This window comes from Lytechinus variegatus, chromosome 2 (genome assembly GCF_018143015.1).
Source record: "Lytechinus variegatus isolate NC3 chromosome 2, Lvar_3.0, whole genome shotgun sequence".
Lineage (NCBI taxonomy): Eukaryota > Metazoa > Echinodermata > Echinoidea > Temnopleuroida > Toxopneustidae > Lytechinus > Lytechinus variegatus.
Window position 1 is genome coordinate 29,213,522 of NC_054741.1, and position 26,462 is coordinate 29,239,983.

Below are 26,462 nucleotides of genomic sequence, written 5' to 3' on the forward strand. Positions count from 1 at the left end.
TGGTAAACATTTACAGTACAGTCATGACAATATCTATTCCTGGGGTGATACCAATCGACCATTAGCACATCTGACTTCAATTGTTGCTGTGTAAACAAAGAAAGGCCTTGACTCCTTTAGCTCTCAGGTTTTTTAGTCTTGGTAGTTTCACCTTCCTCGTCTCTTGGATCTTCTTGCTAAAAACATCTGCAACAAACATCTTGACGTCTGTTTTCTCCTTGAAAATCTTCATAGGCTTCTTAGCAGCCTCCTCCCTGTATGAACCGAAGCTGACATGGATTGGATGCAGATTCCTTTCAACCTCTCACAGGAATTGGACCAGAGCGATGGGCTCGCTGTGGGCGGGCAGTCCCGTCAAGAAAGCTTTCAATGAAGCGCCTACAATCACCTTTCTCCTTATTCTCTGGGGCCCCCAGATTACAAGATTGTTTCTTGTTCTCCTGTTCTCTAGATCGTCTATTTTCTTGTTTGCTTTTAGAGCCTCTTTCAGCTTTTCTATGTCTTCCTTGCAGGTATCAACATTGAAGCGAATCAAGGAATTCTTTGAGCCCAGAATTATGAATTAAGTCTTATTTTTATTTATCTTCAGACTGTTGGAATTCATCCATCTCTTCATTTTGTGAATACATGTTGCAATATTTCCAAAGCTTCAGAAATTGCATCTAAGGATGGACTACCAGAGACAAAAATCTGAATCTCATCAGCGTAGCAATGGTAGTTATTAATATACTTCTTAATTATTGTACTTATCGTTCGAAGATATATAGAAAACCCCAAAAGAACCTTTTAGTACACTATAAGAGAGACAACACTTACCAGATTTAGAGTTATTTACAGAGACATACTGGGTTCTATTTTCTATGTATGATGTAAACCACATCTCCAGATGCACATTTGTGGCTTGTAAAGAACAAGTAACAAAATTGAAATCTTGCATGTCATGCCAACTGTCAGACTGGAAGGGAGAGTATGATGGCTCCCATTACCAGTAGTACTTATCTAAGTGCACACTCATGTTAGATTACCAGTGGTTGTTTTAGGATTTCCCTTATGAAACTCATAGTCATCAGATGAAACGACCTTCAAAGCTCTAGATGGCGTTGACCGGAAACTTCTTTCTAAAGGAAAAGTATGATGGTTCCCATTACCAGTAGTACTTATTTAAGTGCACAACATGTTAGATTAACAGTGGTTTCTTTGTTGATTTTGGATTGCTTTTGTGGTATTCATAGTCATCAGATGAAACGACCTTCAAAACTCTTGATGGCATTGACCAGAAACTTCTTTATAAAGGAAGAGTATTATGGTTCCCAATACCAGTAGTACTTATTTAAGTGCACACCATGTTAGATTAACAGTGCTTACTGGTGAACTGGGCTATGATTATGTATTTCCTTGCAGTGCCCACAATCAAGATGACAGATGCTTAAATCAGGTGTCTTCATCTTCACTCCTTCAAGCTGTTGAAGACATAATGGACACTTTGCACGATCGACCAGCTCCAATCGGTCTCAATTTTCCTTGGTTGAATTTGCTAATGATATTCCTTGTTCTGGCAATTCTCTGCAGAATGAAGCAAATTGTTGGCACGATGTGGTCTGTGGTGACTAAATCCGCTGGAGAAAAGAATGGCAGGTCATCCTCTAAAGAGATCTGTGCTGATCTTCAATGGCCATCAGAGTGCTGCCTGTAGCATCAAATTTGTAGATAAAGCTGACCTATAGCACATTGTCTCAAGCTGATCCCTACAGCAAAGGTGAATGATGAAATGGGTCAGCTGATATGTACTGCACAAAACCAGAATTATTTTGGGATATGACTTTTTTTAGAATGGTCATTTCCTGTACTGGGTCTCTGTGTCGTAGCTCAGTTGCGTTAACTTCGGCCACCGCTTTGTGTAGCACCTCTTTCGATGGACAGGTTGTAAAATTGCCTCGCTGAATTTGGTCTTCTGGGATCTCTGCAATGTTATCATAATAGGCGTTTACTGTCCTCTCCTTCTTTGTAGCCTCAGCAACTTCGCTCCTTTCCACTAAGTTGCCGTCTGTTTGGCTCTTCTGGTGAATGGGAAATCTTTCCTGTCCTTGATATTTGTATGCATACCGTGTCACCTGGCTTTGGTTGCACACTCATGCTGGAGCCATATAGAGGACATTGTTTAATATTCATGAAAGAAGGATTTTCATATATCAGAGTGACAACGGTAATACTGTACTAAGCGCTGGGGTTTTGTGTATTGGTCACCCCTGCAAACAGAGTTGCAAAAATTTCCCCCTTGATGGATGGCTTATTCCTCAATTCTTTTGTTTCATCAATGATTCCTTTGCTTTTTTTTCATGGTGTAATGGGCTATGATTATGTATTTCCTGCAGCGCCAATAACCAAGCTGACAAGATGCTTGAATCAGGTGTCTTAATATTCACTCCTGTATCTTTTGCCACTTACAAGACATCACCCGTGTTCTCTTTCGCCACATCTATCACACCACAGATCTTGATATTTTCCTTTCATTTATACTGCTTCAGCCTCTCCTATTCCAATTGGTTTTCCTGAACATTCTTCTTGATTTTTTAAATTTTGCTATGTTGATATCTTCTTAAGCTTTGATCAATATTACCTGGCTTGCTTGCATTCAAGTACTTCGCCATCTCCGCTGACTGCCTCTCAATCCTATGCTGAATGTGCAGATGATTGTCTAATCGCTGGACAACAGTTTGACATAGAGGACAGGTTTTTAAAGGCCTTTTTCTCTTTGGTGTTTTCTTTCTGCATACTGGTACCCAACAAAAATGGACATGCATTCATAAATAAGATTCAGTGGGTATCAATACTTCAGGAGGAATGAAGAAAAACTTGAGCCAATTGAATATAAAATTATGCAACGTCCTATATGGACACTGCTTTTCATCAATGATTCCGTTGCCTTTTTCCTGGTGAACTGGGCTGTGATTATGTATTTCCCTGCAGCCCTCATAACCAAGAAGACATGATGGGCACCTTGCACGATCGACCAGCCCCAATCAGTCTCAATTTTCCTTGGTTTGATTTCTATCTGCTAATGATATTCTCTCTTCTGACAATTCTCTGCAGAATGAAGCACATTGTTGGCACGATGTGGTCTGTGGTGACTAAATCCGCTAGAGAAAAGAATGGCAGGTCATCCTCGTTTCTGACTACCACCGAATAATAAAGAGATCTGTGCTGATCTTCAATGGCCATCAGAATGCTGCCTGTAGCATCAAATTTATAGATAAAGCTGACCTTTATATTTATAACACATTGTCTCAAGCTGTTCCCTACAATAAAGATGAATGCTGAAATGGGTCAGCTGATATATGTTCTGCACAAAACCAGAATTATCTTGGGATAAGTTTGACTTTTTTAGAATGGTCATTTCCTGTACTGGGTCTCTGTGTCGTAGCTCAGTTGCGACAACTTCGGCCACCGCTTTGTGTAGCACCTCTTTTGATGGACAGGTTGTAAAATTGCCTTGCTGAATTTGATCTTCTGGGATCTCTCCAATGTTATCATAATAGGCGTTTACTCTCCCCTCCTTCTATGTGGCCTCGGCACTCCTTTCCACTAAGTTGCCATCTGTTTGGCTCTTCTGGTGAATGGGAAATCTTTCCTGTCCTTGATATTTGTATGCGTATCATGTTACCAGGCTTTGGTTGCACACTCATACTGGGGTCATATAGAGGACATTGTTTAATATTCATGAAAGAAGGATTTTCATATATCATATGTTATTCTTTTGTTTCATCAATGAGTCCTTTGCCTTTTTCCTGGTGAATTTCCTGGATTCTTCTTTTGCCCAAAGTTATGTTATTTGGGGTAAAATTACGCATTTTCATGATCCAAATATACGTAGTCATCTGCAGGTCCATAACATGGCCGTATGACTGTAGCATTACCCAGGCCCTTTATCAGGGATGTAATTGGAGTTTTGTATAAAAACCTGAAAATGCGAAGCGGAGCGAGCGAAGCTCTCGTGCCTTACGGCCGGGGGTCCAGGGGCAACGCCCCGGTGGAGGTGGGGGGGCAAAGCCCCCCGAAGCCAGAGCATTATTGCACATTTCAGGGTTTAAATTGTAAAAAAAATTACCTTTTGTGTAGGTTTCTATAGACTCTTTCTTGCAGATGACAAGCTTGAGGATCGCTTTGGTGTCAACTCCCTAGTCCTCCTTGGTATCCTATTAGATGTGACTGAGCTTGAAGGTGGCTTTGGTGCTGACTTGGCTTCAACATTTGCTTTCTTCACTTTCATGAGTTTCTGTCGCTGGAAGATTTGCTTTTTAGCCAAGGCAGCAGCTTTGTGGACATGGGCTGTGGCTCTCTATTTGGGTTGAGATGACACTTCACTTGATTTATGTCTTTTTCTAATGACTGGTGGCTTATTGCTGGACTGCCTCTTCCTCTTTGCATTTAGTCTGGATTTTGCAGTGAGCATGTGGTAACAGACAGATTTGTCCACTGGGGATTTGAGTATGTTGTCTCTGCGGTAGAGTTCAACAGATGTCACTCCTTTATTCATTAGATCATATCTGACTGTTTGTATGGAGGCAAATGTTGTGACATCTAACCTGTTTGTCTTCTTTGTGATGATATTATTCATCATACTGAACGACTGTTCAATTCTTGGACCTGTGAATATGGATAATGCTGCACTAATAGTTCTCTTCAGAGCTGGGTAGTGCTGAAATACCTCTCCCCACCATTTATCCACTCGAGCGCCATCATTAAATGGTGGCAGTTTTGAGTCAAGCTGGTACTGGGTGCATTGGAGTTTGTATTCATCCATGTCATCAGCCTGAATATCTACATTAAGCAGCTTTGGAAGCTTCGTCATATATTCGTTTGTAACAGAATGTCCCCTGGCTTTTGGATCTATTGATGATAGAATTCGCAAGGCACGATTTGTGAGGGGCAGTTTTTGCTGCATGTACTTTCCAACCTCTGTATAAGCATCTCTGACTAGTTGCAAGAATGTCTTGACAGCATCTGGCTTCATATCCTTCACGATCTCTTCCGTACGTGTACCAATGACAAGTTGCGATAACTTACAAGTGATGTTCTCATTGATCTTGAGATTAGCTAACTGGTGTGCATTCATATCAACCAAATTCTCATGCTTGATGAAGCGTGCAAGGAAAGTCCGAAACAAGTCAGTAATAATAATAATAGGCATTTATATAGCGCCATCTATCTAGAAATATTCTATTCCGAGGCGCACAAGAAAAGAAAGAGAAAGTTTGGATGAGTGTCAAAGTGCCAATAACTAATACTGTTAGAAAAGATAAGATTTCAGTTTTGATTTAAAGGTCTCCAGTGATTGTATAATTCTTAAATTTAATGGCAAATTATTCCAGAGAGAAGGTGCTGAGGCAGAGAAAGCTCGTGCACCATATGCAACACGTGTCTTGGGAGTCTTAAGAAGTTGCTGGTGTGATGATCTCAGGCTTCTAGCTGGTGCATAAGGCGTGACAAGCTCTTGTAGATATTTTGGTGCCAAACCATTACACACTTTCCAAGTGAGAAGAAGTATTTTAAATTCTATACGCTTCCGGATTGGCAACCAATGTAACTTTTGGAGAATTGGTGAGATGTGTTGATATTTTGATGTACCAGTTAAAACCCTGGCAGCTGTATTCTGAGCATACTGAAGTTTATTAACATTGCGTGAGGTTATATTAAAAAGAAGAGCATTTCCAACATCTAATCGAGATAATACAAATGAGTGTATAAGCATAGCAGCAGACTTATGGTCAAGGACTTTCCTCATGCTGTTAACATTATGAATATTATAGTATACTGATTGACATATTTTCTTTACTTGTGCATCCATAGACATATGTTCGTCAAATACGACACCGAGATTTCGAACTGATGACAAGGCTTTAATCAAGGAGTCCCCAACCTGTATAGTCCGGTCCTTAATCAAATGACTTTGTGATTTAGAACTAATAATCAACAAGTCTGTTTTACTTTCATTTAATTTCAACTTATTCTTTATCATCCATGACCGCATATCATCTATTGTATTTTGTAAATGAAGCCTGGCAGACAACTCACTAGCAGGGTCAGTTGGATCAAATGACACATACAACTGTGTATCATCCGCATACATATGAATGTCTATGCCATGTTTATGCGCAATTTTTGCAAGAGGACTGGAATAGATGGCAAAAAACAACGGCCCGAGAACTGAACCTCATCATGTAGTTTATGGACTAATGGTTCCTTCTGTTCAAATATCAACACAAATGACTTGAACGAGGGTAGTACCGCCACATACAATTCTATATACAAGATGGTAAGCTGATAGAGATGAAACAATTTGTGAACAATTCTCTTCTTTTTAGATTCTGTGCTATCTGAAGAATTTGATTGGTCCAGTGCTTTGACCTGGCAATGGTCTTTTTATCTGCATTATCAATATGGGTTGTTCTTCTCAAGAAAATGTTGCAATTCATTCAAATCACAATATGGCCATCTTTTGGCCCACACCCACTCAAGAAGGAACAGGGATCCACTTTCAGTGACCAGCAACTCCAAGAACCAATTGCAATGGATGCTAAGTAATGTTATTTGTATTAAATGTTACTTGTTTTATATTTCATTCTTAAGTATCACTGGCCACCAAGAACATCTGGGGTGCAATGGCCAACCATTCGTGTTACTACTGAAATTAAAAAAAAAACTTACGGAAATCATGCCAGATTGCGAGGTAACATGTCGAAAGATGTAAGGGACATCGAGTTGTGACATTTTTCTGAGAGTGAATTACATGAAGATTATGTAATTTGTTGTGCCATTTCTGAACAACCATTTATGCATTCATATGGTCCTCTTGCATTATAAGTAACTGTGACATAAGATTCAATGCAAGACAGAATCCTTGCATTTGATTGCCTTTGTTACCATGGATGTTACTTTCAGATGAAAAAGTTACCAATAAACAGAAACTTTTATGCTTTGGGGCCCCAGTAGATGTATCATATTGTGCAACTGAATATACCAGTCATGTGTAATAACAGTCGAGCACTGTCATTTCTATTCATTGTATTGCATTTAAAACAGGTCATAATGATATACATGTATTTTATTTTACTTTGTTAACATGATGCAAGACTTATGTTATTTAATCATTGTCACAACAAAACCAGAATTGAATTAAATTGAATGAAATACCATACTGCTTTTGCATGCCTGAATTCCCATACTATTTATCATCACTCGGGCAGCAAGATCTGGGATCTCATGTTTTGGGGCGATTTACCAAATGTTAATTCTGGCCCTCAACCTGAACAAAGGAAGCCCCTACACCACGCCAAAGAGGAGATATTCTCATTGGATGCAGTGCCATGGGAAGTTTTTCTTCCTCGCAAAGCATTTACCTCTTAAAAACCAGAAGGTTTTGTTTTTGCATCAGCAGCAGATCAATTCATTACTTTCATTCATTCATTTTTGTATATCAATGTGAAACACGAGTCCATATAAAAACATTGAAAAACTAGTTGATGATATTTCTTAGAAATCTGTTTTATTACAATAGTATTGATGCAATCATAGTTTATGAACTTGTAAATATGAAGATCAAATATATACAAATCATATATTTACTGTATTTACTTTAGTGTTGAAATAAAATGTGACATACTGTATACTACTACTGGAATCAATCGTGTGACATATAGAGTGAATACTTAGAATATGAAATTTGAAATATGGTTTCTGAGATTCACTAAAAGTAAAATTGTAAAAGTGAAATTGTAAAAGTGAAATTGGTTACATGACATTCGCTTCGGCGACAATTGCTCTGATGTAAAATCTGCACGTTAAGCAAAACAGGAGACCTCGCCTCCAAAAGTAAATAAACCCTTATCTTATTCTTTACATTATTCTGAACCAAAAACTCTATTACAATCTTAGCTCTAACCCTATACCGTCCTAGATAAGACCGGAGCATATGTCACAGGAGCACTTGTGGTGTCACCGTGAAATCACATAAACCTTCACACATGTTATTCATATCCCAGGGGAAGGTGAAAGGGAAAGGCATTTCATGAAATAGCCCATTTCAAATTGGCCATTCTTGGTCACGTGTGTGACCGAAATAATGACAAATCTTGACTTTTAGTTAATTAGAAATCTGCATATTGGAGACAGTAAAAAATATTTCCAAATGATAGCTGACTACAGATGTTAATGTCATACACCCTTTAATTTACTAAATCCCTAATTTTTTTTAGATTTATAACTAATTAAAGTCATGATTTGTCCATAATTTCAGTCACACACCTGACCAAGAATGGCCCAAATTTTATTTGTTATTACATTCTATACCAGGATACGATACAATTCTGTTGCGTGACGAAGGAGATTGCAATATTTCTAGTTATTTTCACAAGTGGGCGAGACACAATATGCTAATGCCTTGTTTAAGAAAATTACAAAGCTGAAAGTTGACAGTCAATTCTAATAGAACAAAGATTCATATATATTATAAATTTGTCAAAATACTTTTTTTTTCTTCAAGGCCTATTTCACAAGAAGTTGAGTTTAAAAGCATTGACAAAAATAAATAGATAACAAATATTTCTTCAGATTTCATTAGTTCCATACTATTCATTGTCAACTTTCTACCAATCACTCTCTATTGCAGTAGCAATTCTTTGGAGTCCCAATTTTTGCTTTAATTTTCTTCTAGATATCTCTTTTAAAAAAAAAGTAGTTTTCAAAGATTGTTAGGATGGCTTTAGAGCTATTGAAATGTCACAAACTCAATATATCATTCTTTATACTAATAAATGATAATGAAATATTTCAAGAATCCTACAGGAAAATATTTTCTTGGCAGTAGCCAAATAAACATCAATATTGAACACAAAAGTATGAATAGAAAAAAAACATATTTCAAAGTAGTGAATTCATTACAAAGCTATTTTTTTATGCTACACTGAATAACCTTTACAAATTGTAGTACTATCCTAGAGACAAAAGTCCACATTTTCACACCTTGAATAGGTCAAATGTATTACTCGAATTTGAGGCATGATTTCTACTGTCAGTATTATGAAAATATTAGCATTTGGCTATTTTCATTTTCAAACAAATATATTCTCATTTTTTTAAATCACACTGATAAATATACCATAAAGCTAGATATCACAATGAAATGTCTGCATGTAAAACTATATTTACCAATTGTAATAATAAAGTTTTCATGGGAACATAACAATTCAAAGTTAAATAGATTGATTCCAGAATATGATGATATAGCTTTGCAAGAGTAGAAAAACTAAAGTGGAATGTGAACTGAAGTTATCCAGTTTCATTGTAATTTCAATTCTTTAGACGGGTTAAGAACCTTTACATGATGAAAATGAAATGAAGAATAAAACTATCTAAATATGTTTTAATCAATTATAAATTCATCTTTCAAACCACTCAGATATTTAAATTGTTCTATATAGTCAACTTTGTGATAAGGCAAATTGTGGGTTTCTCCCAATTTAGTTATACAGTCAATTCATTCTACACATTAATATACAGATATATATATATGCCTCTTGCATGAAAGACTGACGGCGATAGGTAACCTATCACAATAATATCATAATAAAACAAGAATAATAACACATCTTCGCATGGTTAAAGCCTTTCCATAAATGCTGTATAAGCCCCCCCCCCCCATTCTTCCTATATTTTTTTATACAGAGTCAAAGTACCTGTACATTATACAACAAAATTCTTTAGTTGCCAATCGTAAAACATTAGACATGTGTTCACAAGGTAATTTATCCAGCATTAATGTCTTCCATGCCAATTGTCATTAATTGTTTGCAACAGCTCTATCTGATATCTACTGTACAATGCCAACTCTATCATTACGCCAACTTGAGATAATCAACATGCAAGCCAAAGCACATGGGGATGAATGGCTCTTATCTATAAATACAAGCCAATGCTTTACTAAGGCTTCAGATATCAAAGTTGAGTGATTGCTTTAAGGTGAACAAATGCATAAAAAATATGTTAATAAAAGGAATACACTTCCATAAATTTCCTATTCAAGTGATACCTATAGTATAATAAAGGGTTTTGTCAAACCAAATTCAGTCCAAGTAACCAAATTCCTAATCAAAACTGACAGTGCAATTGCATGATAACTACTCTGAGCATTGATTGGTATTGGTTAGAATATCTGCAAGACACAATTTATTTTGCCCCATCAGTGAAATACTGTTCCTAAAGGGAATTCTGTTATAAATCAATATAATAAAGAAACAAATGAAATCACATGAATTTACAATAAAGAAAGAGTGTATTTTTTAGCCTGTATTTAGTTTTCAGTATCAAAGGCTGTGTACTTGCAAATAGATGAGATGACACATTGGTAAGTTGAATTGGGAATGTAAAACTGACTTGCAAGTTTTGTGTCACCTGCTGCATGTTTTCATAATAGACCAGTTCGGAGTTACGTCATGGGCAACTGACTTTCATTTCTTTCATTATGATAGGAAGATTTCAAAACAAGATATCATGTAAGTATTCCTTACATAGCAGGATGCAGAAATTGCACAGACCAGGTGACTAGAACAGCACACCAATGAAGATATTTGTTGCACTAATTTGAATGCATTAGCAGATTATAATAATGTATTTCGCTGTCAAATACTAGTGGATAGTTGACATTGTTGTTTTTTGTGGAAAAATAAACACAATTCAAAAGAATATATGAATAATTGAGACATCAAAGCTGGTGCTTATGTCATGAAATATTAAACCACCATGTCACTTTAGTACAAATGACCTTTGTCTGATCAGGCGTAGAATCTTCTGATCATGCGCATAATGGAACTCCAAACTAGCTTATTAGCTACAGGGTCTGTACGTACCACAAATTCATAACAAATGTTACATGCGAAATGGGGAGAGAAAAAGGGAAAAAAGTGAAAATTACTACACAGACAAATGCTTCAAACCCATCACCATCCAAAATATTATTATGAAACCAAAATTCAGAGAAAATACATTCTTCAGCCAATAATTCAGTAGATTTTGAAATGAAACACATTATAATCCTGCATAGATCTATTAATCACCTACGCAGTGGTTTGTATTCAAATATAAAATACCACTATTTCATTATTCATATCTATATATTCCCACAAAAAGGATTATTCACAAAATAAATTTAGTTTCCAAAATCTTGTTGGCACATTATTTGTTCGTGTAATCAAATAATGCACATTATTCCACTGCATAATTTTGATAAAGAAAAATATATTCTCAATCACGTTTTATTAGAGACATGTACATTGAGTCTCTTCTTGTATCTCCACCCACTATGGAGATGTTCATATAACTCTCAATATCAATATGAATAATAAAGCCTACATATATATTTCAATGTCATTTCTGCAAATTTCTAGTACAAAATATGTACATGTAGCTGAAATGACAGACGACATCAGGTCTATTTCAAATAAGTTTTTCCTTATAAAATTCTAAAATGTTTGGTCATTTTTTTTTACATTTCTATATCACCATTGCACCTCAAGCTTGTCATATACTTACATATGGCCACATAACACAAAACTTAGTGATCGATTGAACGGCTGATTTTATGAATGATCACATTTATTATTATGTGCAATCAATTATACTAATCAACGTTATGATCAATTGCTAAGCTTTGTGTTATGGGCATGACCAGGAGTTTGTGCATGAAGCACTAATCAAAATCAAATACATACAAAATGCTACATGCTTTTTCCCCCTCTACCAAAATGCAAAGTTTCAAAGCTCAAAGTTTGGTTCATAACAAAAAAAACTTCCATAAAACATGACAAATAGATAATCTTGAATTACTCTCTTCACAACAAAAGCTAGAAAAATACCATCTTCTGATATCCTTATTTCTGGTAAATTTGTTGCAAATGGATATAGATTCCACAAACTAGGGATGTCATATGAGTTGCCTAATTTACATGAAACTAAAAACTGTAATAACAGCCGAATCCTAAGGAAATAGTGTATTAAATCTTTCATTTGTGTATCATCAAAATGGTACATGTTTCACTTTAACTTTAAAATATAAAAAAAAATTATCATTTCTCACATCCTATTTTAATAATATTTTTAGCATTATGCTTGTTTAATATTTCTCTACTTATTCAAACCACTTTCTTCTTCTTCCATTACATCCTTCTTGTAGAGTATTGTCGGGGATGGCTTAACTTTTAAACTAGTTAGTTTATCTTTCTTTGCTATTATGAATTATTCTAATAAAGTGGTTGGCCTGAATAATTTAGTTCTGTGCTAAGAGATTAAAAAAGTTCCAAATATGCCCTCCATGCTGATCCCAATCAAGGAATCGTTCCCCCCAAAAGAGGGGAAGGGAATGTTAAGTCATGACATACATACTGTACATAACCCTGCCATCACTGCTACATGGAAAGATAAGAGGCCCTTTGCACAAAACTGACTCTCCTGATAACTTTTAACTTTATAACATTTATTGCAATTACCATTGAATCCCCCACTTCAATTTGTGACCGAGCCATGTTACCAAAGTCATTACCATCATAATTTTTATGTTTAAGCCCGAGGTATTACTAAAATAACCCTCCTTGGTATTAATAATATAAGTAAATTTTAGCATTTCAGTCTCAGGACACGCATACAAATTTCATGCCTCCGATTTGTTTTACTGGAGGAGGAGAGAACCGTTTTTTTTTTATTGCTCATATTCCTATTCACAGGCAAATACAACATTGACTTGCCAAATTCCAATACATCCCATAAGATGCTGAGTGCTATACTGATATTTCTCTTATAACTTAGTTCTGATGTTGTTTAAAGGTTTGCATGGTGGCATGTAATATGATGATTCTCTCACATCCTACATATCAAAGCACACAAATTTGCATCATGTTTGAGAGTTCAAACCACTAGCATTCATCTGCAAATTGTTATTATTTCCATTAGTAGACCATATATTTATGATGCAGGAGTACCGTAAGATACAATTTGAAGACAGTATATCTTGAGCCTTGTTCCATAAAACTTGTTATCAATAATAAATGCTAGAATTCTATTACAATTTTCTCTTGACCAATCAAACTACATCATTTTAATAGCTCGAAACATTCGCATTTAACTTGCCACTTGTAATGTCATGAAACATGGCAGTGCATCTCATCTTAATGAAACTACATGTTGTTTCATAAAGCTCTTTGTAAATTACAAAGGATTTTACAAATCCTTGGTTTTGTAAAATCCTTGGTTTCAAAATGAAGGGAGTGCATTTCCAGTAACCCTAATAAATTTTTTTAAAATATATTTTAATTGTTCATACAAATGCTGGATTACAAATTTAGTTCCGAAAGACCTGGGGCTCCCCTTACAAAGAGTTGCGATTGATCTGATCTGTCGTAACTATGGAAAGCCAGCAACATCAACATAAAAAAACGTGTTTGTTCAAAATAATTACTAGAAATGATGTACATCTACACATTATCTGTTTTCTTGACATTTCAGTATGCTTCTTTTTGTTTTCAAAGGACATCAACAAAATTTTCGGGAAAAAAAAAATTATGACATTGTTGGATTTCCATATATTTGAGAATGATCTGATCAATTGTAACTCTTTTTAAGACAGGACCCCGTCCTACAGAGGGTTGCGATTGCTCCTATCAACCGCAACTATGGAAAGCTAGCAATCCCAACATCTAAAATGCCTGTAATTGTCCACAAGGCTTTCTCAATATGATGTATACACATGCATACATCATTGCCTTGACAATACACAGTGTTCTTCCTTGTTTACAAAAGAACACTGTGCACATTTCATGTATGAAAGATTATGACATCCATGGATTTCCATTGTTGAGATTGATAGGATCAATCATAACTCTTTGTAAGACGGGGACCAGATTTCAAATTTAGCGGATGGAAATAAGAGGAAATGGTCACCAGTCATGCGCAAAGATGAGTGTAACTTACAAATAATTTAAACACTACCAAATATTCTCAAAGCAACCATTACAGGGCCAACCGAGGTCAAAGTTCAATGTCGTAGGTCATTCATTCATTCATTATCCATGACAACCACAGGCACTTCAATCGGTGTAGGAGAAAAATGTCGCCATATCAGGGTATCCTTGGACATCCTTCACAATGATCAGCTGGGCAAGGCTGCAATTCACAACATAATGGCAATGGGTCTATCCCACTGAAGCACGCACCCTGAGAGAAAGCGATGACTGCGATGACATCATCGGCGGAGGCTATACATGGTACAAGTAGGTGAGTTCCTTGCCTACATTATGGTTGGGTGTGACGAAAGGGTTGAGCCAACCTAATGACAGCTTACTGCCACAGACCATCCGGAATGCCAGGCATCGTGTCTTCTTCTGCCACGTGGCCTTCTGTTTCTTCAGCTGCTCAATACCCTGAAAGATTCACCAAAGGAAATAAATTATCACTGGAAGAAACAGACGAATGGATTAAAGTACATTGAGTTGAATATATTGCAAGGATCAAGTCCTAACTTAAAAAATTAAACAGCTAGTGTTGAAATTATATAAGATACTTTATATGAATTAAACCAGATTTAACCAAATTAAACTATAAAAAGTAAAAGGTTAGGATATAAACCATTAAAAACTAGCCTGAGATATGTAAATAGATGACCATCATTTCTAGCCATTCAATAGCAGTAGGGATTTATTCAGGAAATGGAGTTCATTCTCATATTTATGATGTGTGTGTGTGGGGGGGGGGTAGTTAGCAATTATGATTCCATCTACTTAAATCGCTCAATAATTATCCTGTCTGGAGATCCTCTCCACTTACAATCCCCTAATATGGAGGCCATAAGAGAATATCACCACAATTTTCTTATCATACAACAGCAGAATGGAATAAGAATGAATTGCCCCAATTTAAGAGCCACGAGATATATCAATTACACGATGGGTTCCCTTGCCAGTGGATGATGCCCAAAATATAAGACCTTCTGAGCCCCTAATACTTCTCAATCCATAAACCAATATTCAGAGTCATTTGTTTATTCAACTGAAAACCCTCACCATCACGTTTTCATCTGTTTCTCTTCTTCTCATAATTCTCTCTCTTTCAATCATGTGCATTTGCTAATTTATAAATATTAAAGACCTCTCTCTCTCTCTCTCTCTGTCTCTGTTTCTTTCATTTACTTATACTCTCCAACACAAATGCATTTGCTGACCAAAGAAATCTAATACATTGTCAGTATTATCACTCTCTCCCACTCTTTCCCGTACTCTTTTTAGTAGATCACTAGTCCTGATGACATTCATGCTGGCTTTTATGCATTTTACCCACTCACATCCTAGGTAAACATCAATAACTCGAAACATGATGTTGGTGTGGATTACAGTGCAAATGTCTTGAATTCCCCCCTTGTATGATGCTTAGTCAATGGCTAAACATACCGACTTGAATTCACACAAATAACTTCTACTTTCATTAATTCATTTATCAGCTATTACAATGTTTAAATCATGAGTAGATAATTCATGAACTGACTGGTTTTCAATTGGTTTGCAAAGAAAACAATGAATTCTTCAACAGATGACTGACAGCATTAAGTACCCTAAGGACTGGATTCTGGTGGTAAAAAAACACTCAACATTAGTTTGTTCACAAAACCTGTATTTTCAATTATGTCTCTAACCACTTTGAATTATGGATTAATTGATTGATTGATTTCTTTATTGATTTTAATGATTTGATTCATATCAGACAACTAAAAAGCAATAGATAAAACAATGTATTTGATTAACAGCTTTAAATCCTATCAGAGGGACTGGGTTATGAGGGCACCTACATACCAAATTTAAATTCCCACAAAGTCTTGTATTTATATATTTCTTAAACCACTTTCAATAAATGCATTAGATAAATTCTTGATTGATTGATTGATTGATTGATTGGCTGGTTTGATTCATATCAGATTACTTAAAAGAAAGCAAAATATGCTTAAAATGTACAAAAAGATGACTGACAGCTTTTGAGTCCTCTCAGAAGAATTAGGTAATGAGGGCAGGAGTGCATTGGATTCCACTCTAAATTCTTGGATCACACATCCACTGCTCCACAGAAAAGTATTGCTGATGAATGCGCCATAATCACACCTGACAAACACTACATTGAAAATGATTATGCTTTAAATCATCGCTAATGCTTACTTACAGAATGTAAACATGCCCAACATGAGGGGCACAAGGGCCTGTCAAATCAACAGACAGTCTGGAGCCCTTCTTAGCACCAATGTCTCATGACAATTTAAAGAACTACGAGCAAAAATTGACTATCGCTCTATATCTCTCGCCGTCTGAAACGTGACATTCTGAAAGAAGTGCAAAAAACTAGAAGCCGAGTCAAGAACTACTCCCGAGAGAGAGAAAAGAGGCTCATGTTACCCACATCTAATGTATGTAAATGAATGCCCAAGAGATTCAAATTGAAGGAATGGTGATGGTAGTCTATGAGATGGTGAGAAACGGTGAAAGATAAAGGATGGGGGGGGAGACAAACAGAACTTGAAACAAGGTAGAATTCAAGATGGCAAAACACCCAAACAAGAGCACAAAACAGGAGAGTGGATCTCATGAGAAGTTGAGACAATTAAGTTAGGTAAATAAATCATAAGCAATCTTGAAAAAATAGACAAAGAACTGTAAATTGCAGTCTTCTGTGCAGAAGAGGAAAGATTGAGAAGGAAAGAAGAGAGAGAGAAAGGAGAGTGAGAAATGAAAGGAAAGAAGGTAGGTGAAGGATGAAAGGAGATTGAGGGGAGAAGGATGGAGAAAGAGAGAGGGCAATTAAGACTATAAAAAGTATAAAAAGTGAAAACAATACACACTGTTATTGGACATTTGGAGGTACCATCACAAATATGGAGTACAACATAAGAGACTAAAAAAAGAGAGGCATGTAGATAGTGTAAAGGGGGGCCTAGATACAAATAAAAAAAAGGTCGGGTTGAAATTGAATGGAAAAAGAGAAAGTAAAAGGGAAAAATTCAAGTAAAATAAACAATCAACCGCATAAAAAAGAGAAGAAAGATGGTTGCAATAGAAATACATATATAGGGACTTTTCACACGTGAATCTTGAATCATCATTGTAATGATGACTGCTATTGTAATCATGACTGATTAACGTTCGTGATTCTAATCATGTTCTAGTTTGGTTTCACACGTGTTAAATATTCATCATTAGGGCGATTCCACACTAGAACTTCAAAAAAATATCATAAATTTCAACATGCTTTCAATAAGTCGTAAGTAGTGTAATATTTTACTATGATACCTAAATAAAGGGGCAATGCTCCTTCTGATTGATGAAAAGTTCATTTTTTTTATTCAGGCTGCCCAGTACAACACGCAAGTGCCTGTACAACACATAAGTGTCCCGTACAACACACAAGTGTCCCGTACAACACAGAAGTGTCCTGTACGACACACAATTGTCCCGTACGACACATTATTTTGTTTATGATATTTTGACAGAAATATTCAACTTATAGCGGTTTCTAACCTAATGAATGTCTTAGTTTGATAGGATTATCATTATCATCAGCCAAATAATGTGATTGAAGAAGTCAAAGTGACATAAAGTAAGAAATTTTGACTTCAATTTAGAGATGTCCCGTACGACACATTTTGAATGTCCCGTACGCCACAATGTTCTAAAAAATTATAATTTGCTTTATTTATTCATGAATGTTTATTTTGCTTTCTTTTATAAATGTGTTCGTTCTTGGGTAATTGAATGTCAATTTGAGTTCAGTTTCTATGAAATTTATCTGCCCAACTCACAGATTTTTGAGTACAAACTTGAGGTTTCTAAAAAAGCCACTTTTTCTGCGTCCGTACGACACATTACTATTTTAAATCTGTATTATACAGGATGTGAATTCAAGTCATGTTAAGTCTTGGTTGTTCTAACACTCTGGTAGTACTTGATGATCACCTATAGTTACTAGAATATTTTTTTTTTTTGGTCTGTCAAAAAAACTGTCAAATGCTCTCTAAATGTCCCGTACGACACGTATGGAATCACCCATTAGCCTTATTTTTCACTGGAATCATCATTCAAATTACAAATTTTTTTTTCGTATGAAATGGTGGGATGGTCATTGAAGATAACTTTTATCAATGGTTCCCATGCCCTTATCAAGACAGCATTGCCTAGATGAGGAATTTTCCTCAAGATTGTGATATTCAGGTTAATCAATTGAAGAAGATCTTATGAGAAGGGATTTGATCACAGGTAATATGAGAGAGCACTCAATTGCAGTTTAAAAGTGGTCACAGGAGTCATTAACTTCAATATAACGAGAGGTACTTCATCTATGGGTCAGAAAGCAAGTAAAAACTATGCTATGTGCACAAAGAACTACAAACAGAGTGTTTTTCAGAAATTTCAAACTGCCTATAAATTTGCGATCAGTTGCATCTCAAACTGAAACAAAAGTCTTAAACAAATGCCTCAGATTATTTAAAAGTAGAGCTTGTAACAAATTTCGGAGTTGTGTTTGAACTCAAAGTTTTTACTAACAGGCTACTGAATAAAGTATTTAGTGTTTCCTCTCACACAAATCAATCAGTTATAATTTACAGGTACATACAATACCAGTGACTACATTTCAATTTTAGCAAAATAGATTCTAACACTCTAGAGCATTAGATCTACCCGGTAAATAATATTTACTGCTTGCTTATTTGGGGGGACCAAAGTTGGAAGAATGCGGTGCCTATGGAAAATGAGGGGGGTAATATTGTATAATAATTTGTATTTCAGTTTGGTTGTTGTTGTCTTCTCAATCATTTATAGTGTTAGTGGTAATTTGGTTGCCAGACTTATTTGAAAATACTACTGTGTAATTATTCACAGCATAGAGATCTTGATTTTTTAATGAAAATATCCACACATCTGTACCACCATCACCTGAACAATATTTTTATTTTACCATGACCCTTTCAATATACCGTATTCTGAAACCAATGAATCTATGTGCATAGTGCAGGTAAGCTGCCTCTTCTTCTCAATGAAACATTCATGAAGCCAAAGCTTTCAAGAACATGTCTCCCCAAACAAAAGGACTAAAATTGGCTGCACCATTTACATCAGATCTCGTGACAATGTGATAGGGTTTACGCGAGACCGAGGTATCCTCTTGAATTCCGACATCCTTTCTGGATCTTCTGTAATGTGACACCTGTCATTGAAAACCTGAATGTGCATGAACAAAGTGTCATGAAGGAGGATATGGTGTACAGGTATTATGCTGACAGGTACAGAGACGGAAATGTGACCTGGCTAACTGAGCCTTGAGCTTCCATTAAACACGAAGGACATTCATATCACATTCTTAGCTTCTTTCAGGTATGACGTACTGTCACGCAGGTGTGACATGTAGAATTAAGTATAATTTTTGTCTCCTTTTTCAATGAATGTCATTTTGTCATGGCAAGGTGACTTTTTTATTCTTTGAATCAAAGAGAAAAAAATTGATATTTATAGAGTGAAAGAAGGTACGGCAGATGGCTGCAAGTGTGAGGTAAATCCATCTATCTCCATTCAAGGGAACAAAACTATGGAGTGATGACCATGATGAAAGAATGATAGTAAGATGTTTTGTAGGATTATACATCAAACCATACACATTTTTTGCACTTTCTCTGCTTTTCTTTCAGTTTGACTCATTCCATACTTTCCATTATAATGGAAGGGTACAGAGCAATTCTCGCCACTTCTTGTCATAAAATAAATCATCAAAACAAAAATGGAAGATCTTGGTATTATTGAAACCAGAAAAGGGATGGTAAATAATGAAGCCCAATACACCTAGAGCTATACTTGAAATCATCCAGTGAAAATTCCTATTCCAATGTTTAGGGGACACCAGGCGGATTCACAAAGAGTTAAGGTGCCTCAAAGTTTGTTATGAGTAATGCAATGGTATTTAATATGCAATCTCACTGATTGCTATGTAGCCTCTTTGCATGATCTGACTAATTCTACAAAATTATGTTTAACTTAACTGTTTGTGCAACAGCCCCCTGGTAAAATGTATAAATGGAACTGGATCTTACCGTTTCATCTGTACAGATAGCATGAACCTGTGTGCCAAACATGATCGCTGTGAAGAGTACAAATAGCATGGCTTCTACAGTCAGTGCTAACATAAATATAACCGTGGCTGGTGGCGAGTAATAGCTGCATTCACCTGATGAAACAGAAAGATAAAGTCACAAAATGGTATTAATTATTTAATTTGAAAGTGAAAAAAAAATTAAAATAGAAATCAGAATAGAAATTCATTTTGCCCAATTGATCTTGGGCCCGGCAGCCACTGTGCAGTGCCAAATCAACGTAGCTCTAACCCTTTTAACCGGTGTGTTGACTCAGTTGGTAGAGCGTCCGTCTCACAACCGGGAGGTCAAGGTTCAAATCCCGGCTGCGTCAGACCAAAAGATGTTAAAAGATGGGAGTTGCTGCTACCCTGTTTGGCATTCAACGATTAAAGGGATAGAGCCTTGTTGATCTGCCGGGCCCACGATCAATTGGGCGAAGCAAATTTTCGGAGTATTTCATTTCCAACAATAAAATATGGATTTTCATCATCATTTATTGTTGAACGTCAAACAGGATAGCAGCTACTCCCATCTTTGATGCAGCAGGTTATTGAACTCCCGACTTCACAGTTGTGAGATGGACGCTCTACCAACTGAGCCAGCACATTTCATAATGCATACAAGTAGGCATAAACATGACATGAACATAAATGGCATGAATCAAGAGCTAAGACCTGTAAACTAAACAGTAAGTTATTTTATTTTTTTAAAGCGAGAAAACAAAAGAGATGAAAGAATATTTGAGCTTAAATGTGTGAATTTGGCTGTGTGAAGTGGAGACTTTGGTACATGAAGAATTTAATCTGGAAGTCATATTGGAGGTACTATCACAAATTTGTGCATTTGAAACATTCAATACATGAAATGACCCATTTCATGTTGTTTATCTGTATTTCCAATTCCCTTTTCACTAGATCTTTTGTCGAATGCAAAAAATAATATTTATATCTTATACTTTATTATCTTTCTTATAATCATTCCATACTGTCCTCTTTCCTATGTAAATAAGACAAATGGGTTTTGGCTAATTCTGTCATCAATATGGCATGGAGAGATACGCGGAGGGGAGAGAGAAGAGGAGAAAAAGGAGAGAGGGGGGGGGGGATCTGATGGTCTATCATCCAAAAACAAAAGCAAGGCAAACTGAGCTTGTTTTGCAAACACAGTTGAAAGTTGATTCTTTGTATTTAAACTGGAGTCCCAGTAAAAATATAACTCAAAGCCAAACGGATCACATGTCTTGCCTCCAATTATTGTAAAGAATAACAAACAATGCAATTGCACTATGAGGTTGATACTCCAACGATCTATCTCTTTACTGGACTATCAGCACCGAGGCAGTTTGGGATACCACTTTGCGATCCCTCTCCAAATAACATTCATACGTGAGCGTCACTCTGACAAACAAAGCCTACTTTTCAATGACACTTTGGCTTAAGTGCCTCTACTCACCCCCCCCCCCCACCTCTCACTCTTTCCTCTCTCATTCACTCTCACTACCTTCCCATTCTATCTGCCGGACTAGATCTTTGCTATCATCCATCCTCAGGGCCTAGGATAGGCTGAAGCTGTCCTGGTTATTGCTCTCCCCGACATCTATTCCCCCCATTTTGTTCTTTTTATCTCCTTCTCCATCTTAACTTTAAATTTTCTCTCTCAAGTCTCTCATCATATTCAACTTCATCCTACTCCTCTCCTTTAAATCTCACTTTCTTTCAAATGATTTCCACCCTTGTTTTTTTTTTACTTTTTTTCTGTATATTCTTTTAAGAGCAAAACATTCTTTATTTTACATAAAAAGCAAAGCAAAAAAAAATCAATATGATCTAGTTTCATCCCAGTCGTGCAGCCATAATTCACACTTGCATAATCTTCACACCATTAAGCTTGTGAGTGGAATTACGTCTTCTTTATAAGGAAACAACAATTACCACACATCCCTAAAACCATCAACTCATCATTAAAAGTTAGCATTTTGATAATACCACCAACATCTCCCTGAGCATGATAACACGTTTTGCTTATCCATCCTGCCGTATTCAACGCAACCCGAATCTAATTGACATTAAACTAAATCGAATGATCTCGTAAAAGTCCATTAATAATATTTTACTTCTTCAAATGGCAGGCAAGCTTCCACCATCATCATTGCAAGATCTATCTAAACCCATGGCCCTGTGTCATAAAACTTAGTGATGGATCCCAAGCTGACTTCTATGTTTAAGTTCATTGATTATTGTGTACAATCAATCGTAAGTTCAGCCGAATGATCAATTGCTAAGCTTTATCATACAGTGCCCAGGTCTCATCTGTCACTACGTAGACCATATCCCATCCATCTCTAATGATCACATTTATCCCCTCTCATTAGGGGAAAGAAGACAAAGTATGGGATGAATAACAGATAATGGGCAGAAAAACAAGATGACGAGCAAAGATTTTATTCCAAGGCAGCATCCATAATCTCCCTCGGTAGAGGCATTAATGTCCCTCCCGTTACTCTCCTAATGAGCATTTTGTGTAGATGGATCGGAAAACAGCATCATGATGAAAATCTACAAAATATTACAAAAGCATGTTTGTACAACGGCGTGGGGTAACAAGGCCTAGACATAGTCAGAGTTGGTATACAACACATTGTATATCGTTGGAGTCATGGTGTCGTGGTTCTGACTCTTACCTTGCAATCAGAGGGTCGTGTGTTCACATCCTACAGTGACACATCCTCTGGCAAGGCGTTTATCTACAGTTTGCCACTCTATACCCAGGTGTTAACAGGGTGCCGATAGGATGCAAAGGTCAAATATGTGCCCTTAAGAAATTGATGATTTGAGCTTAGCTCTAACTGCAATACTCCCTAGGGAGTGTAGGAAGTGCTTGGATCATAATTATGCAAGCAACCCATAACCTAATGGCATGGATGATGATATATTTTGGTAAATTGCTTCAAGATGTCCCAATGTATAGGTGTAATAAAAACAACCAAGAATATTGTTTGTTATCATTCTTTTCAGTTATAATATACTATCCTATAACTTAGCACCATCTGCCATGGTGCAAACAACTATTCTCAGTTGACCACTGATTCAAATCAACAGATGGAAAGCCAGCATCAAAGTGCCAATCAGAAATAATAGCCCTATGGAATCAATGAGAAGGCAGATGCAGCTATGAACATCTTTCTACAGTACTAAGCTGAATCCTAATGACATCTCTGGCTTTCCATTGTCAGGACTGATTTGAATATATCACATTATTTAAAAGAAGGGATCCAGGGAGGGTTTCACAAAGACTTTAAGGTAAAAGAAAGTAGTTGCAAACAATTATTTCATCAGAAAGTCTTTTAAATTATGGATAATTGTCACCATATTATTATTTATCTAGATCTGGTACATGAATTTAAACTTATCTTTGTGAAATCATATCTTAGCTTAAAACCGGTAATTCTGATGATCACTGACACAGAAAAGGATATGTGAGACAGTGTATTAATATTGCTTGGGAAAATACCCGAGATTAAAGTTTAGATGAAATTCCGTGCTTATTTCGCTCATTTCTCAGCAATCACACATTTTCTTCCAAAGCCATTTGGCACATATTTTTCATTTATATAAACACTTGGGTGCAGGTAATTTCATTGGATTCTGTTTAAACTCATTTTGAAGAGCCAATATGCACATGATGTTTAACTTGTGATTTAACTAATGGCTGCATGGTAGCATGTATCCCCTGATCTTGCTTACACCGATCCCATTCACTGATGAAATATTCACAACAATGACACGCAATTCCAAATGCAAGTGTGATTTTCACCCACAGTCAGACTTGATCTTTGTGAAACCCAAGCCTGGTCAATGTTATCATGCATTCATGTCATAATGCGGCTGCACGGAAGCTTTCTTAACCTCATGAGTGTTTGCGTGGGTGGACGAGCCGCTTACACAAACAGAAAAATTAGAGTAAATGTGCGAAGATATGACAAGCCAAATGGAAGGGCGAGGAAACCCAACCACCAAACACATAGCAATAATTGAAGGACGGATTGAGGACTAACTTAACCAAAGTCACCTAACTGATCACTCCTTGGCGATTGACTGATGAAACAAAGCAATCACCCGGTGCTGCCGCAAGAATCTTCAGAAATGAAGAGGTGGTGTAACTCGATGGAGAAGAATGTAAGAATTACATGCAGAGGCCAATTGGCTTCACAGTTTATGTCATCAAAGAAAGATCTATATATTTGGTCTCGTAGGTCACAAATCAGTTTCTGCTTTGCAAGTTTAATCTTACGATTACGTTTCTAATAGGTATAGTGACCGTTCATGGCTGAAGAAAAATGCTATGTTAGTGAAGGATTGTAAATGAATCTTGTACTGTATTACTATTAGATTTTTTAAGTCATACTCAACAGTACCATGCACAATGTCAAGAAGAATTTGCAGAAAATTGTAACAGTTAAAAATAAGAGTTTCACTCAAGTAAGAGATCTGCATAAGATATGAACTCCCCCAAGATATATTTGCTTGAATAATATATCTTAGACTAATATGATATACCAAGTATATTTCAGCGCCTTAAGCACATAATCAATGTGGATTTGGCGCTTTAGAAATACTCTATATTATTATTATTATTATAAAACAGAAATACATATTTGCTGTTTTGAAATAAAGTACCTGATGCCTATCAAAAGTAACTGTGTTGAAAAAAAGTGAATCACGTGACAAATTGTAAATTTGCCCATCGAACACACACAGCAAAAACTGTGGTGTTAACCGGTGTACATAGAGGACCACACCAGTTATTTTACACCGGTGTTAAATTGGTGGTGTTAGTTTTACACCTAAAGGTGTTATCACAACACCTTTGGTTGTTACATTTACACTCTTTGGTGTTATGTTCAATCTCTAGGGTGGAATTTTAACACCTCAGGGTGTGGTCCTCTATTAACACCAATTTGTGTCAGTATTAACACCACAGTTTTTACAGTGCACTTTGATTTATTAGAGTCACACAACAAGCATTGAAACAATCCTTTTCAAACTAAAAGGGTATTGCAGTGTGTACTATCTTTGATAGAAGTGCATTCAACTTTGTTATCTGTCTTACTTATAAGTTTGCTTATATAAGCATCAGCAAATGTGCTTGACCACCATGCCTGATAAAGGAACAAAAGGGTTATTACTAGCTTTGCCTCATTTTGTCATGTTGATTTCATTTTAGGTGTCGTTTTTTTTTAGAGAGAGAAATATGCTCCCTTTTCTTTTATAATAAATCAGATCATTTCCAACGTGGATTGACATCTAAATAACCTAGAAAATGATGGTTTTCCTTCCATCACTGATGCCAATTATGTACTTACTATCTAAGCAAGATATGAACTACCTAAAAAGATACATTAGTTTTAAATAAAACATGTTCAGCAAGTTTTCAGAAAAAAGGGAACCATTTTCATCATCATGGAATATATATATATATATTCCATCTTTGAAATATAAAGACATGACACAGATGAAAATGTACTATATGAAGTATCTTGTACATGTAGGTAGCATCTGTTTGTGATGACATTCCTTTGTGATCGAAAGTGCAAGGTTATCTCCATCTAATTCTAAATGAATAAAATATAAATGCTCTAAGCTCTCAAGCTCTTAAAATGACTCTCCTCTTGAAGCATGTTCCTTTACATGTATATTTAAGTCTTTCTGCTCGACTCTTTGCGTATGTTCCAACTGTTTTGTACCCGTCCTCATTTTTAACATGCCCATGGATTTCTGATTAAATCCAACTTATGCCTGCTGACTTCCATCTTTATTTGTGTCAGCATCTATAACTCGCTAGCCGACAGCCTGTTACTTTTTTTTATTACTGTCTGTATTATTATAGTATTTTTTTTCATTCGATTACTGTCTATCTCTATGCTTCTCTATAAGTCTATCTCTGCTCCTTCTTTATCTGTTATATTACCCCTCTCTAACCCCTTCCCACTCTTTTTATCACTCTCCCTGTCCTCCTCTCCCTCCTTTTTATTTTCTCTTGTCTTTTCCTCAATCATCAGTTTTCCTTCAGTAAACCTCACACAAACAACAAAACGAGATCTCATGTATATATATATATATATATATATATATATATAAAGAGGGCGTACCATTTTAAGCAAACCAAGATGACAAATTCATCATCTGCATCTCAAGCTCCACCTAATACCTTCAGATTGTATAATTAACCCACTGCCTACTTAGTGATTCCTGTAGCAATGCCATTT

General features: G+C 36.2%; 1 protein-coding gene across 1 annotated transcript in view; it reads right to left on the minus strand.

Annotated features, from left to right (window-relative positions):
• Positions 1-7,632: 7,632 nt before the first annotated feature.
• LOC121407777 (palmitoyltransferase ZDHHC3-like) overlaps positions 7,633-26,462 on the minus strand; it is an 83,129-nt gene continuing 64,299 nt past the window's right edge. The window contains exons 7-8 of the mRNA XM_041598973.1: positions 20,156-20,289; positions 7,633-14,462 (exon numbers count right to left, since the gene is read on the minus strand). Coding sequence (XP_041454907.1) covers positions 14,298-14,462; positions 20,156-20,289 — 299 coding nt within the window. The 3' untranslated portion in view covers positions 7,633-14,297. The remainder of the gene's footprint in view (positions 14,463-20,155; positions 20,290-26,462) is intronic.